Source organism: Podarcis bocagei, assembly GCF_964188305.1.
Source record: "Podarcis bocagei genome assembly, chromosome: 8".
NCBI lineage: Eukaryota > Metazoa > Chordata > Lepidosauria > Squamata > Lacertidae > Podarcis > Podarcis bocagei.
Genome location: NC_138133.1, coordinates 15,979,410 through 15,995,476, shown reverse-complemented (window position 1 = coordinate 15,995,476; position 16,067 = coordinate 15,979,410). Strand labels below are relative to the sequence as shown.

Sequence of the window (16,067 nt, the reverse complement as noted above, 5' to 3'; positions counted from 1 at the left end):
GTCATTTCTTCCCCCCACTCCACTCCACCCCTGGCTTGGATTTTCATCTTCAGAATATCCTTTTCCCTGTCTGTTGTTATCTGTTCCTTTTGTCTCATATCTGCCCTTCCATTTCCATTCTCTCCCCACCCTTTGGAGCTTTGCAGCTAATCTTCTGTGCTTAAATTCTTTCATCATCGCTTGACTGCTACTCATGCCTTCTGTGTGAATTTAAACTTTATTCCACCTAGGCTCACTTTTTTCAGCTCCTTCAAAGCTTGACTCCACGTCTTCTCTTTTTAAGTCAGCAGGTTTGTCACGGCTGCTGTACCCAAATGTAATGGGTCACTTACTCTTTAAAAAATAAATAAATTTGCTGCATGGGGCAAAGAGGAAGCCGTGTGTCAGAGCTGCTTCCAGATCCTAGCTCACAGAGGATCACGCTAGCCAGCGTTCACTTTATAAAAGTCTTTATTGAGTTACAGTTTCCATTCTCAAGCTGCTGCGTGCAGCTCTACGTCTTATGGGTTAGACCGGCGAAGCTCCGTCTGAGTCTCCGCCCCCTGTACACCAGCTTAATACCCTAGCCTTACTCCACCTTTTCCGCCTGACCGTTCTTCTCTGGGTCCCTCTGCCCCCCACGGTCTCTTCCTTCCTGGACTCTTCTGACGCTGACCCCCCGGACCCTTCTGTCTCCTTGCGTCGGGCTTTAGGACCTGGCTCCCTTTCCGGGCTGCTTACTGCGCCACCTTCCTGTGCATTTGAACTTGGCGCGCGCGCCCAACCTTCCACTTTCCGCTTAACCGTTTCTTCGCTCCCCGATGGAGGTGTGGCCACTCCTGACTCATGCCCTCCCCTCTGCTGCGAGCTGCCAGAGCTCGGTACCTGGCGCCCTTCCTCTCCACTGCGCTCTGTTGGTGACGCTGGCCCCGATCTCCAACTGCTGCCTTCTGAGCCCCCTCTGGACCCTTCTTCCTGGGGTGTCCCCCTAGGCTCCCCCCTTGCTCTGGCCACTGGCGCTCCTTTCTGTGAATCTTCTGATTCACTGGAAAGACTCGGGGATCTCGGGTCGTCGTCATCACTCATCTTTTCTTCGGCCTCCTCCCCCTCGCTCTCTGTTTCCTAACTTGCCCTCGCCTCTGCCCCTGAACCCCTGACATCCATCCCCCCTTGAAGCCCCCCCTTCCCCCTCCCCTCCTTCCGGTGCGGGAGCTGGGTGCTGCAGTGTCATGGGGACGAATGCCGGATACAGTTCGCTTCCCGTGGCGGGCCTCCAACTGAAGACTTCCGGTTCTTCCTCCCTGCGCTCGTCGCCGACGGTCGCCTCCTCTTCCATCTCTATGCCGCCGTGCTCGAACCCAAGGTCTTCCCCGAACACGTCCATGTCCGTCTCTTCATCGGTCCCTCCTGGGGGCATTGCTCGCCCGGGACCCTCCAGCCACTTCCTGCGCCACTGTTCCTCTGGTCTATCGTCCCACCAATACGAGGGTTCTGAGGCAGATCCCGAGGGTGACCCCTCTGGGGAACGTGTGTCCATTGTCGGTTCCTCGTCCGAGTCGAACCCCTGGAACGTGCTGGCTGAAAGCGTCGGTGTGAAAAGCCAATCGTCGAAAAAGTCTGCTGGCATGGGCCTGTGTGGGAAGAGGGCATGAAACTCATCTTTGAGCAGAGGTTCCTCCAAAGCGTAGCCCAGCACCCAACTGTTGGCACTGGCCGGGGTGCCCTCTCTGGCGAGAAGGTATTCTACTCCCTCTTCTCCCCATCTCGAGTCCAAAATCTCTGTGACCTCGTTGATGGGCTCCTCCGGTGTCGCTCCCCCTTGCTCGGTTCCCTCTCAGAGCGGACTCGGCGCCGTTCCTGGTTCCTGAAATCTGTGAGGTGTCTTGTAGGGAGTGAGCACCGATCTGTGGAACACCGGATGCATCCTGGAGCCCTCCGGCAGCGTCAGCCTGAAGGCTACCGGGTTGACCTGCTCTTCGACTTGGTAGGGTCCCAGTTGTTTATGCCCTAGTTTCTTCTTCGCTAACGACCTGGCCGGCACTGCGTGGGCTGCCAACCAGACCCAGTCTCCCACATGGATCTCTTCGCCAACCCTCCTGTGTTTGTCCGCTTGTACCTTGTATGCGTGCTTAGCCAGCTCCAGGTGCCGCCGAAGCTGATCGTGGACCTCCTGCAACTCCGACGCGAACGCGTCTGCTGTCTGCGGCTCCCCCTCCCCCATTCTTTCCAGTCCCGGGAAGGTTCTGGGGTGCCTTCCGTTGTTGGCGAAGAACGGCGTCACCCCCGTGGACACGTGCTTCGTGTTGTTGTAGGCGAACTCGGCGAGAGGCAGGTAATCCACCCACGTCGCGGGCTGTTGATTCGCATAACATCTCAGGTACTGCTGCATGATGGCATTGACCCGCTCCGCTTGTCCGTTGGTCTGCGGGTGTCTAGCCGAAGCCAGGTTGATCTTGACGTTCAGGAAGCCCATCAGCTTCTGCCAGAAGTTTGAGATGAACTGCCGCCCCCGGTCGGACAGTATAGACCGCGGCAGACCGTGAACCTTGAACACGTGATCTATGAACAGTTTGGCGGTTTGTTCCGCCATGGCCACCTTCGCACACGGAATGAAATGTGCCATCTTGGAGAACAAGTCCACCACCACTAGCACTGCCGTCTTGCCTCTCGAGCTGGGCAGATCCGTGACAAAGTCCAGGGCCACTCTCTCCCATGGTTCGAATGGGGTTTGCAGCGGTTCCAGCAGTCCCGCCGGCGGTCTGTGTACTGGTTTGGCCCTCTGGCAGGTGTCGCACCTCGCCACGTAGTCTGCGACTTCCCCTCTCATTCTGGGCCACCAGAAGTCTCTGGCGACTAATTCTATCGTCTTCTCTGTGCCAAAGTGCCCAGCGGTGGGCGCGTCGTGCAACTGCTGCAGTACCTTGGCGCGAAGATCGTCCCCCGGCACGTAGATGGCCCCTTTACGGAGGAGTAATCCGTCTCGAACCTGGAACTCGCCGGTCACCGTCGTGCCCCTGTGTGCCTCTGCCATCTTCGCTCGCGCGAAGGAGTCGTCCTGCAACGCCCGTCGAACCGCCTCCAGGTCAACAGTCGCGGAAGCGCACGCCCACGCTGTCGGTGCGAAGATGTGCATGGCCGCCGCCGGCGTCGCCTCCTCGAGGTATTGCGGTTTACGGGAGAGGGCGTCCGCCATGATGTTGGTGTCCCCCGGGACATACTCTATGCGGAAGTCGAAGTCCGCAAAGAACTCTGCCCAACGTATCTGCCTCTGGTTCAGGAACCGCGCCGTGCGCCAGTGCTCCAGGTTCTTGTGGTCCGTGCGGACCTGCACCGTGTGCTTGGCTCCGATCAGGAAGTGCCTCCACGCCTTAAAGGCTGCATGAATGGCCAACAACTCCCTGTCCCAGATGGTGTAGTTCTGTTCTGACTTGGTGAGCTTCCTGGAGTAGAACGCTCCCGGTCTCCAAGCCCCCTGCGGGTCTTGCTGCAACAGCACCGCTCCCACGGCTCTGTCCGAGGCGTCCGTCTCCACCCTCATCGGTCTGCTGGGGTCGACGTGTAGTAGCTGCTCCTCCGACGCGAAGAGACGCTTGAGTGCCTGAAAGGACTGCTCCGCCTGCTCCGTCCAGATGAACTTCTTCTTCTTGGAGCTGAGCGTGTCTGTGATGGCCGCCGTTTGCATCGCAAACCCTTTGATAAACTTGCGATAGAAGTTCGCAAAGCCGACGAACCGCTGGACCTCCTTCCTGTTGCGCGGACTTTTCCAATCCAACACCGCGCGAACCTTGGCGCTGTCCATGGCGAGCCCCTTGTCAGACAACCTGTAGCCCAGGAAGTCCACCTCCGACACGTCGAACTGGCATTTTTCCAGCTTGGCGTAGAGCCTATGTTGCTGCAGTCTGCTCAGCACTTCCTTGACGTCTCTGTCGTGGTCCTGCTGCGAGTCAGAAAAGATGAGTATGTCATCCAGGAAACAGACACACTTCTTGTAAAGGAGCCCCACCAGCACGTGATGCATGAAAGCTTGAAAACAGTGGGAGCCATTTTGCAATCCGAAAGGCATAACTCTGTATTCGTAGGTGCCCAGGGGCGTGAACATGGCTGTCTTCCACTCATCGCCTTCCCGCATGCGAATGAGGTTGTATGCCCCTCGCAGGTCCAACTTGGTGAAGACGCGTCCCTTGCGCACCGTCGCGAGTAGGTCGTCGATCCTGGGCATGGGGAAGTCCGATGGCGCGGTCACCAGGTTCAAGGTCCGGTAGTCCACTACGAGCCTTTTTGGGGGCGTGTCTTTCTTCTTGACAAAGAATACAGGACTGCCCCCCACTGCCTTGGACTCTCGGATGAAACTGCGCTCCAAATTGTGATCTATGAACTCTTTGAGTTCCTGTAATTCGTCCTCAGACATGGAATACAGCTTCCCTTTTGGTAACGCCGCCCCTGGTAGGAGGTCAATCTTGCAGTCGTAGGGTCTGTGGGGGGGTAGCTTGTCCGCCTCCTTCTCGCAGAAAACCTCCAAAAATTCTGCGTACTTGTGGGGGACCGCTTGCAGCGTCCCTAGCTGCAGCTGTGACTCCTCTTCCTCTCCTTCCTGCCGGGGCAGGATGCAGTGTTCAGCACAATAGGAAGAGCCGAAGGTCAGCTGCCTCTGGTACCAAGCCAGCGTCAGGCTGTGCTTGTCCAGCCAACTCATGCCCAATACAATAGGCGTGTCCGATAGTTGAGTGACATTGAAGCTGATGACTTCCTTGTGATTCCCAAGTCGCATCACCATTGGTGGCGTTTGCTTCACCACTTGCCCCCCGAGCAGCTCCCTGCCATCCACCGTGACGACCTGCAGGGGCAGTGTGGCAGGCAGTAACTGTATAGCGTGCCGGTCGACAAATTCTTGCCCTATAAAGTCCGCATTGCTTCCAGAGTCAATGGTGATTGGCACGTCCATGGTGAGTCCATTGGGCAGCTGGAGCGATGCTGTGAGCCGCACTACTGGTTTGGGCGGGAGGGGTTCTGTGGGCTGCAAAATCTCTGGGGACTGCTTCACTGACACGTCTGGCTGGGCCCCAGTGCCTCTGTCTCCAGCCAGACTCCGTCGTTTCCCTCCTGTGGTTCTCCTTGCTGCGTTGCTGCAGTTACCATTGCTGAGGCTGCAGTGTGCTTGTGGAGCCTCTGGGGACACTCTTTCGCCATATGCTGGGGATTGTCGCAGATGTAACACTTCCTGTTCCCTCTAGGAGTCTTCGCTTTCACTGCTCCCGGTGCTAGGGCTCTGGTTGCTGACTGAGCCCTTGCAGCTCCAACCTCCATAGGTTCCGCTCCTCCTCCTGGCGGAGGCGTGGATTGCGCACGCGCTGCTTCTCTGGGAAGGAAGGAGTAGCCCCTGGCTGGTTCGCGCCCTCCACGCCCTTCGTCCCTGCTCCATGGACGTTCTTCCAGACGCACCCCAACCACCAGCGCCCTCTGAACGATCTCCTGCATGCTCCGGGGTCTCTCCCCCCTTGCAATTTCGTCTTTAACCGCGCTGTTCAATCCTTCCCAAAACAGGTCTCTGACTGGAGCCGAATCTCTGTCCCATTCCAGGGCACTGACCAGTGCAAAAAAGCGGGCATGATACTGCCTTACACTGGCCCTCCCCTGCTTCAGTCCATGTACCTCCTTCCGGGCAAGATCCACGTCTATGCTTGATAAAAAGCACCCATCCATCGCTTTAATAAAGGCATCCGCATTTTGGAGCGCCGGATCCTTATCTCTCCACAAATTGCGCAGCCATGCTTTAGCATCTCCATGCAAATGGGACATGATAAATCCCACCTTCTCTTGCTCATCTCTAAAGTCTTTGTCCAGCAGTTGCAGTGCACACATTACATCTGCTCTAAAGTTGGGGTACTGTTGTAAATTCCCATCGAAGTGAGAGACTAGACCGCCTGTTCGTCTCCCCAACCCAATCCCCTCCGGTCTGGGTGTCAGTTGCCCTTGCTTCATAAGCATTTCCAACCTGACCTGGAGATCTCTGTAGGCGGCAGCTGCGTCCTCCTCTCTCTTCCTGGATGCAAGTATCTCGGCATTCAGTCGTGTCACTGCTTCTCTGAGATCCGCTATCTGCTGTTCGGCCGTCATATTGTCTGCCGTTCGTGAGCTCGCTAGTAGGCACCCGCCTTCTCTCCTCTCCGCGAGGCTGCAGATGCCCACAATTGGGGACGGAGCTTACTGTCAGAGCTGCTTCCAGATCCTAGCTCACAGAGGATCACGCTAGCCAGCGTTCACTTTATAAAAGTCTTTATTGAGTTACAGTTTCCATTCTCAAGCTGCTGCGGACAGCTCTACGTCTTATGGGTTAGACCGGCGAAGCTCCGTCTGAGTCTCCGCCCCCTGTACACCAGCTTAATACCCTAGCCTTACTCCACCTTTTCCGCCTGACCGTTCTTCTCTGGGTCCCTCTGCCCCCCGCGGTCTCTTCCTTCCTGGACTCTTCTGACGCTGACCCCCCGGACCCTTCTGTCTCCTTGCGTCGGGCTTTAGGACCTGGCTCCCTTTCCGGGCTGCTTACTGCGCCACCTTCCTGTGCATTTGAACTTGGCGCGCGCGCCCAACCTTCCACTTTCCGCTTAACCGTTTCTTCGCTCCCCGATGGAGGTGTGGCCACTCCTGACTCATGCCCTCCCCTCTGCTGCGAGCTGCCAGAGCTCGGTACCTGGCGCCCTTCCTCTCCACTGCGCTCTGTTGGTGACGCTGGCCCCGATCTCCAACTGCTGCCCTCTGAGCCCCCTCTGGACCCTTCTTCCTGGGGTGTCCCCCTAGGCTCCTCCCTTGCTCTGGCCACTGGCGCTCCTTTCTGTGAATCTTCTGATTCACTGGAAAGACTTGGGGATCTCGGGTCGTCGTCATCACTCATCTTTTCTTCGGCCTCCTCCCCCTCGCTCTCTGTTTCCTCCCTTGCCCTCGCCTCTGCTCCTGAACCCCTGACACCGTGCTTTCCTGATAAGCTGTAAAAAGACTGCCTAGCATGGCAATAGCCAAATTTGGTGTCCTCCATATCTTGGGCTCCATCTCTATCACCCTCAGCAAGCATTAGCCAGTGATGAGGGTGATGAGAATTAAAATCCAATACTATCTGGACAGTACCATGTTGGCTACCCCTGGCCTAGAAAATCATCCCAGGCGAGTTCAGCTAGAGAATGGATGACTGGAGCACCTTACCTGGTCTATTTGTATTTTCAAGGCTGTGGTTGCTCTTAATAGACCCCCATAATGCAATGTACAGAATGTTGGTGCATTCATTACTATGTAGGAGCATGAACAGTTTCTTTTTAAAGAAAGATTATTGGGCCTAAATATGAGGTAATGATGTATAGATACCCCTGAAAAGAATTCCCCAATTTTAACAAAACTTCTTTTTGTTTTCCTTGAAATTTATTAGATTTTTGTCAGAGTACAACCCTGGAAATTCACCTGAAGCTTTTGCTTTGGGGGGTTGGGATCACTTACCTTAATTGGTGGTGGGTGGTTTTGCAGCCAAACCACAAGGCTCATGGTGTCCAGCAGGAGGCCTGATGGTGATTGATCAGGCTGGTGGGCTTTGGGTGGAGCTCCCCCCCGGGGGGGGGGGACAGACTGACCAATCAGCATTGACTGAGCCTGCAGCTGGGTATAAATTGTAGCCTGGCCTGGCTGTCACTCTATAGCTGGGCCAAAATGCCACAAGCTTATTGAAGACGTGTTGTTCCTCAATGGCAGAGCATATTATTAACTGATTGGTTGATTAATTGATTCATAAAATTTGTATACCACCCTATACCCACAGCCCTCAGGATAAAATTACAATGACATATCCTTTGCATGCAGAAAGACCCAGTTTCAGTAGTTCCTGACCGGCATGAGAAAGCATTATAGACAGTACTGAGCTGAGTGGGCCAGTGGGCCAATTCCTAAAAAACACAAAACCAACCCAGCTATGTTTTGTAGAACAGGACCTGGTATGCTAGCTTCCTGGCCTGTGGGTCTCTGCTGCTTACTAAGACAGTGAGGTGGTGAAGTGCAAATGCATTAGCACAGCCAATCTGGTGCCTATGCATACAGTGGAACCTTGGTTCTCAAACTTAATCCATTCCAGAAGTCCGTTCGACTCCCAAAACGTTCAAAAACCAAGGCGTGGCTTCTGATCTCAGGCGTCCCAGAAACAATAGCCGACAACCACATTGGATGTTTGGCTTCCAAAAATGTTTGGAAACTGGAACTCTTACTTCCGAGTTTTTGGGATTTGGGAGCTGATTTGTTTGTCAACTAAGCTGTTTGAGAACCAAGGTTCCAATGTACTTCCATATATATATATAAGCTCCCCACCACCTCAACAGAAACCTACCAGCTGGGAAACTAGCACAGCAGCTCTGCTCCACTGAGTGGTCCACTTCTACTCATTGTGAAGCAACTCTACATTTAATTTGGTTGCCATCTGTCTGCCTTGGGAGCCTGCTGTGGCTGCAGAGACCGATACAGGAGAGAGATGTTTTGTTGCATCTGATGCAGATGAAAACATCCGGTTGTTCTGCTGCCGATTCACCATGGCATTTCTTCCCTTTGTGCTCCTCCCAGCGGTCATTCCTCTTCTGGTCACTGCTATGGATGCACAACCTGTCTGTCTGCCTCCAGGCACTGTGGTCATCTGCAAGGGTGGGGTTGATGTTGCCATTCTTGAACTACAAAGACACTTATCCAGGAGCTGTAACCTTCAGTTTTTAACTCCCTCTTGGGACAAGGAAGGAACCGCTCAACATTACCTTTTGGCAACTCTATGTAACTATAGGATATGACGATGCACCTTTCTAAGTATGTTACCAGCAGTATGGTGTACAGTGGTGCCTCGCAAGACGAAATTAATCCATTCCGCGAGTCTCTTCGTCTAGCGGTTTTTTCGTCTTGCGGAGCAACCCTATTAGCGGCTTAGAGGCTTAGCGCTATTAGCGGTTTAGCGGCTATTGAAGGCTTAGCGGCTATTAAAGGCTTAGCGGCTATTAAAGGCTTAGCGGATTAGTGGCTAAAAGGCTATTAGTGGCTTAACGGCTTAGAAAAAGGGGGGGGAGCGAAAAAAAATCGGAACACTCTCAAGACGTTTTCGTCTTGCAAAGCAAGCCCATAGGGAAAATCGTCTTGCGAAGCAGCTCAAAAACGGAAAACCCTTTCGTCTAGTTGGTTTTCTGTCTTGCGAGGCATTCGTCTTGCGGGGCACCACTGTATATATTTCTGCAGGGACCATGCTTTCTTCCCATTCTTAAACTGCTCTGCTGGCTTCATTCATCTGAGCTGACCTATGGTAGAATGAAATTTTGAAGATCACACTGCAAGCCTTTCATGAAGTCACTCTTAAATAGTATAGCAGTCATAAATGCCAGTCTATTCAGGCTCTCCTACTCTTTATTAGCTTGGAATCTAGACCAATAGAATCTCATTATAACTTCAGGGGGGAAATGGTGTTGGAGCTATTAAAGATTTTTCAGTTAGCCGACAGCAAAGCAAGGAAGTCAGACCCTACTACTACTTTCATAAAATAAAACAAGAAGTAAGAGTAAGGCGACAAGGGGCTTTTATACTTTTAAAGCTTTTAAACTAGTTTCTCTACATCATGCTGTAGCAGAAAAAGATAAATTCCTATGTTGTTTTTTTCTACTTCGGGTTAGATTTTTATGTGAAATGTACTGTATGGACAATGATACATGATACGGATCTTTATTGATTGCAAAAGTGTGTGGATGTGATATGAAGTCACTTACCAGCCTTTTGAATCAAGGCTTGAAATGAAACCGTGCACAGGAAAATCAGAACCAGGGCACATCTTGCCTGCCTACTCACAAAATGCCAAAAGTTTCACCTTTCAAATCAGTCGTTTGGGAAAATGAAATTGGTGCAGTCCATTACCAGGACTCCAGCCCCATATTGCAAGTGATTGGTGGGGAAAAACAAAACCAGCAAGTTTTGATCAAGGCAGAGTTCAAATGTGGGCCCAGCGAATAAGCTGTCTTGCCACATTTGAAAACCACAGCAGCTTGAAGCCGTGATAAACTCCAGCCCCACAAGAAGGCAAGCTAAATGGGTGTGGGGTATGCTTCAGAATTCTGAACTCCTTTTGAATTCTGAACTGAAGAGACACAATAATGGAATCATAGAATTGTAGAGATGGACGAAGGGTCATCTAGTCCAATCCCAGGCAATGCAGTAAACTCAACTAAAGCATTCACAACACAATAAAATGCAATCACAAACAGCTACCCCATGAATTTGCAAGTGGGAATTTTGTGGTTCACTAGTTTTCACACTTCTCCAGATGCAGTTGTGCATGCCTTAGTTGTTTACAAATAATAAAAATATGGGGAGAGGAGTAGCTGCCCATGCAGATATCAACATTTGTGGTATTTCACTCTTGCAAATGCATAGAACTATTTTTTTTATTTTTTAGTTTGCATGAGCATAATACCAATGTTGGCATATATACAGAGAAGCAAGAATGTGATTGATATTTGTGCAATTCTCAATAGTAGTTGAGTGAAATCATCTGTTAAATATTTGAAGAGAAACTAAAAAAAAGTGTGTGATTAACTTTGAATGGCAAGAAAACAGAGCCATTGTTTTTAAAAAGGCAAAAAGAAGGCTGCTTCCTCCACCCTTTGTTATATATGTAAAAATAAAAAAGGAATCCAGAAAGAATAATATTGCTTGAATTGTAATCTTATATTAGAAGTGAATTGACTCTTACTTAGTGCCCTGATTTTAAATAGTTGCAAATGGTGTGATGTGACATTGTACTGCTGTTCATCGTCCACAGCTGTGGGAATAGAGAAGAGATTCTACCTTGTTGAAAAGGGTTGTATTAACTTTTTCACCAAGATGGATCCTGAGATTGCCCCTTTATTGCCATGTGGGCTACCAGCATGTCTATATGGGTGACGGAATGGGGGGCATGGCATAAGACCAGAATGTCTGGAGGCAGTTGGAGGATGGATGGTGGCTAACAGATTGAGGCTGAATCCTGACAAGACAAAAGTACTGTTTTGGGGGGACAGGGGGCGAGCAGGTATGGGGGACTCCCTGGTCCTGAATGGGGCAACTGTGCCCCTGAAGGACCGGGGCACAGCCTCGGAGTCATTTTGGACTCACAGCTGTCCATGGAGGCACAGGTCAATTCTGTGGCCAGGGCAGCTGTCTACCCTCTCGATCTGGTACGCAGGCTGAGACCCTAACTGCCCGCAGACTGTCTTGCCAGAGTGGTCCATGTTCTAATTATCTCCCGCTTGGACTACTGCAATGCACTCTATGTGGGGTTACCTTTGAAGGTGACCTGGAAACTACAATTAATCCAGAATATGGCATCTAGACTGGAGACTGGGAGTGGCCGCCAAGACCATATAACATCGGTCCTGAAAGACCTACATTGGCTCCCAGTACATTTCCGAGCACAATGCAAAGTGTTAGTGATGACCTTTAAAGCTCTAAATGGCCTTGACCCAGTATACCTGAAGTATATCTCCATCCCCATCGTTCAGCCCAGACACTGAGGTCCAAGGGCCTTCTGGCGGTTCCCTCACTGTTGAGAAGTGAAGCTACAGGGAACCAGGCAGAGGGCCTTCTCGGTAGTGGCACCCACCCTGTGGAACACCCTCCCACTAGATGTCAAGGAAATAGACAACTATCTGACTTCTAGAAGACATCTGAAGGCAACCCTGTTTAGGGGAGTTTTTAAAGTTCAATGTTTTAGCGTGTTTTTAATATTCTGTTGGGAGCCGCCCAGAGTGGCTGGGGAAACCAGCCAGATGGGCGGGGTATAAATATTAAATGATGATGATGATGACTAAATGCAATTATTAATTAAGATTACTCTGACTCGCTTTCTCTTCTTGTAGATAACACAGCCAGTATCCTGACCAGGCGGAGGAGATTTAGTCGGACGACTCAGGACGTGTATTATCTCCCTGTGGTGATCTCTGACGGAGGGATCCCTTCTCTCAGCAGTAGCGCCACCCTTGTAATACAAGTGTGTGCATGTGAAAGAGATGGGAGGGTGAGGACCTGTCATGCAGAGGCATTCCTCTCCTCCGCAGGATTGAGTACGGGAGCCTTAATTGCCATCCTGCTGTGTGTCATCATTCTCCTGGGTAAGCCTCTCTCAGAATTAAATACCGGTGTCCTTTCCACGGCCTTCAGATGATCACAGAAACAATGTGGCTTTTTCAATATAATGTCATTCTGAACCAGGAATCACTCGTGATAGGAGGTAATTAGAAATACAAAGCTTTGATTTTTTTTTAATATTAAAAAAAATTGGTAAAGGCTTTAGCTAAAATTAATAGGACCAAGAAGCCTTTAAAGCAGACAGCTGAACTGCTGGCATCCTGTGGAATTAATTTTGCAGAGGTCACTAAGTAATTAGCACTGCTGATCTACCCAGGTAATTTGGTAAGATTTTCAGGAACCAATTCGAGTTGCATGTCCAGTACTCTTGGGGGAAGTAATAAAAAGAAGAAAGGAGGAGAATCTTTTTGAAACAGATTCCTCTGCCAGAAGGACTTTCAGGAGTGTATGAAAGCCATTTGCTAATTATCTCTGTGGGATGAGCTGATAACGACACAAAGCATCATCAAGAGGGGCAAGGGACAGTGCAGGCAGGAAGATGATTCTATTAGATAAATGTCCTTGGAAATGCATTTTCTCTGAATACTTCATGTGCTTAGATTTATCTGAAAAAGTACCCATTAGCTAATATTCCCTCTCATTTGGCTCTGACTCAACCTGCTCATACTGTCTTTACATGTATATTTGCACACTAAACAGAGCTTGAGAAGAAAGCCCCTTTGAAGAACAAATGCTGCTCACAATGGGATGAATCTATAATGACCCATATACTAATATTGTTAGAAATTAAAGAAGTGAATCTTTATCCAGATAAAGGAAGTTCTTCAGTATATGACATTATTCTTAAATATCTTCATTAGCCATCTTCATTGCTTCCGTTCTCCAGGGAAGTTTTTATTTTATTGTTTGAAATTTCTGATAAGGAGCAACCCATTTTTGCTTGCCCCTCCCCCAATAAAATTTTTATAGTCTCATTAAGTGATATTTAAATCCCTCGTTCCTGCCATGTCCTCATCTGAGTGGTTTTGGTCAGTGTCCATTTTACAATTGATTATACCCATTCCCAGTGGCCCCAATTCTGAAAAAAAAGAGTTAGTTATGCTTAAGTTCCAAGAAAATTTGTGATAAGAATTTGTGGCAGCCTTTCATCCCTCAACTGTAAAAAAACAAACCAGATTTCCCCCTGCCCATTAATACCTGTGCACAAATTATTAATGTGGCAAGTAATATCTTCCTAACTTATATGAAAAATCATTAAAATTTAGACCTATTTAGATATAATATTATGGGTTTTGGGGTGCTAGAGTTTGTGGGTGCCTGGAATTAGTGGGTGCTGGTGTTTTATCAATGCTTGGAGCATTAAGAGGGGCTGCCAGACCAGTTTTCCCATACAGGAGATCGCCTGGGAGAAGAACCATAAAGGATAAGAAAGGGAACAGGAGAAGAGCCATTAAGAAGCAGGAATAGGCAGATATAGGCTGCGCCAGACAACAAGCGAGTGGGAGCCCCTCCTTCCACTGAGCATTAGTTGTCAGAAGACAGTGTGAGAGTTTTTAGCAGGTGGAAGTTTCAAGATTTCAGTTTGCCTGATGAGAGATGAAAGGGTGTCATTCTGTAAGCAGCAAGTTGGGACAGGGGACAGAGGGTCGTGGCTGATTTCTGCTGGCATCCAAGACTTTGGCCATGGGAGAACTAAGAACGCTCTCAGATTGTAATGCTGCAAGTCTCTCCATTGTATGCTCAGGTTGCATATATGTGTAAATGAACTGTATATGGTAAAGACACCATGGTCTCTGTTGTGCTTCATTGTCCAAAAGAAAACACAGACCCTGGTAAGAGTGCCTGGAATTCCCTGACATCCCACACTGAAGTGGAGATTGGGGATAGCATGTAACAATATTATTAGGATCTGGATATATTTAATAATAAATCATTAAATACACCACTGTTACAGCTTTAATCTATTGAAAGAAGGTGTTTCATGTCGATTGAGCTGTCAGGCAAATTATATTTTGATAGTAGGCAAATTTACTGAAAAGGGTTCCAGATATTTTTTATTTCTTCTTCAAGGCTGTTGTTTTCGATATGTTAGTAGCAAGTAAAGCAAACGTTTCCGAGCATGAGAAAGTGAAAACTCTCCCATAGTATAAAGGTTAGATATTTAAAATCTGGAAAGTAGCCAAAGGGGGGGGGGGTGACACAGATAAGGCAAGCTGACGACAGGGGAAGGATAGATTATTCAAAGAAACTGAAAGATACTTGGCTGATATTTGTTGGAATATGAAATATGGGTCTTGTCAAATTCCAGAAAATACATTGATACCCTGTAATTAGATTATGTAATATTATGGGGTATGGGGGGGGAGGGAAGAGAGATTAGTTTAACTTTCACTTCTTACAGTATCTCAGAGAAGAACCTATATGGGAAGTTTTGGTATCATGCACATTTATTTCACTTTAATCCGTTAATGAATTGATAGATGAATCTGCTAAAAGCTATATGATTCATCAGCATAAAAAATATCATTTAATCAGCCAGCAGCCCTTCTAATCTGCTATCTTGAATTTTCTCAGCAATAGTGGTCCTTTTCATCACACTAAGACGGAGCAAAAAGGAGCCTCTGATTATTTCGGAGGAGGACGTCCGGGAAAATGTTGTGACATATGATGATGAAGGAGGAGGTGAGGAAGACACTGAAGCTTTTGACATCACTGCCCTGCGGAACCCATCAGCTGCTGAGGAACTGAAGTATCGGAGGGATGTGCGGCCTGAAGTCAAACCCACCCCTAAGCATCTCACTTCATCCTCTCTTGACAGTATAGATGTTCAGGAATTTATTAAGCAAAGATTGGCAGAAGCAGACCTCGATCCTAGTGTGCCCCCATATGATTCCCTACAGACTTATGCATATGAGGGTCAAAGGTCAGAAGCTGGATCTATCAGCTCCTTGGATTCAGCCACTACACATTCTGACCAGGATTATAATTACCTTGGTGACTGGGGACCAGAGTTTAAGAAGCTAGCTGAACTTTATGGAGAAATAGAATCTGAAAGAACAACTTAAATTCTCGTTATCATTCCTCAAATACGGAACATTTTAGTTCCCCAAGCAACTTGGAGACATAACGACAGCAGTGGTTTAACAGCAAACAATCTTTATCTGAATATATTATAGAAATACAGTACTTGGAGCAAACTGATGTACACAGTTACTGTAGAAACAAGTGCCCTTTTCACATTTGAAACTGGGTTCTTCAATTGGATGGAAATTTGGAAGAAGAAACAGAAAAATATATGCCCCAAAGGAAAAGATTGTCCCTTTGTGTATATTTTTAATTGCTCAATAAAGTCTGTGGTGCAGTATCAGTGACGATACCCTAAGTAAACCAAGCAATGGCCAATATTACTTTAATATCCCTAAATATACCCAGAGCTACATTGAGTCTATAGTGATGCCTACTTGTGAGACGAACAAATCTTGTTTGGATAGTTGAAATAATGTGTCTAGCTCTGTTTATAAGTTTAGAGGGGTTAAGGTAATGATGGGGAGAGGTCATTTGCTTCTGTTGTAATACATCCCAGGAATGCTACTTCTTTCAGAAGGGTGTAACGGAATTGCTCAGTTAAGTGCCATTTTAGAGTCTGCCCATACTAACACCCATCTGAATTTTATTTACATGCCAACATCTGTTGGGGGTGACACATTTCAATGGGCCAATCCTAATCTTCCAATCCATAGTGAGCTCATGAACCAAGCATTCTATTGAAACAATCTCATAATTCCACCCTCCCACTGCCAGAACTTTGCTGTTACTGAGTGGTATCGAAGCTGTTGCTTCCATTTTTATTTTTATTTTGCCTGCTATTTTTAACAGCATTTCAAATACAACAGCAGATTTTTAAAAAAATTAAATTGAACAATATAAAATGTCTTTCTGCCATGAAGGAGAAGATGAAAAGGCTTTCTCGGTTT

The 16,067-nt window shown here is 48.6% G+C and overlaps 1 protein-coding gene across 7 annotated transcripts in view; it reads left to right on the top strand.

Annotated features, from left to right (window-relative positions):
• CDH18 (cadherin 18) overlaps window positions 1-15,488 on the top strand; it is a 686,153-nt gene extending 670,665 nt beyond the window's left edge. For all 7 annotated transcript variants that reach the window (XM_081206324.1, XM_081206320.1, XM_081206319.1 and 4 more), the window contains 2 exons: window positions 11,865-12,116; window positions 14,668-15,488. In XM_081206324.1, coding sequence (XP_081062450.1) covers window positions 11,865-12,116; window positions 14,668-15,158 — 743 coding nt within the window. In that variant the 3' untranslated portion in view covers window positions 15,159-15,488. The remainder of the gene's footprint in view (window positions 1-11,864; window positions 12,117-14,667) is intronic.
• The last annotated feature ends 579 nt before the right edge of the window (window positions 15,489-16,067 follow it).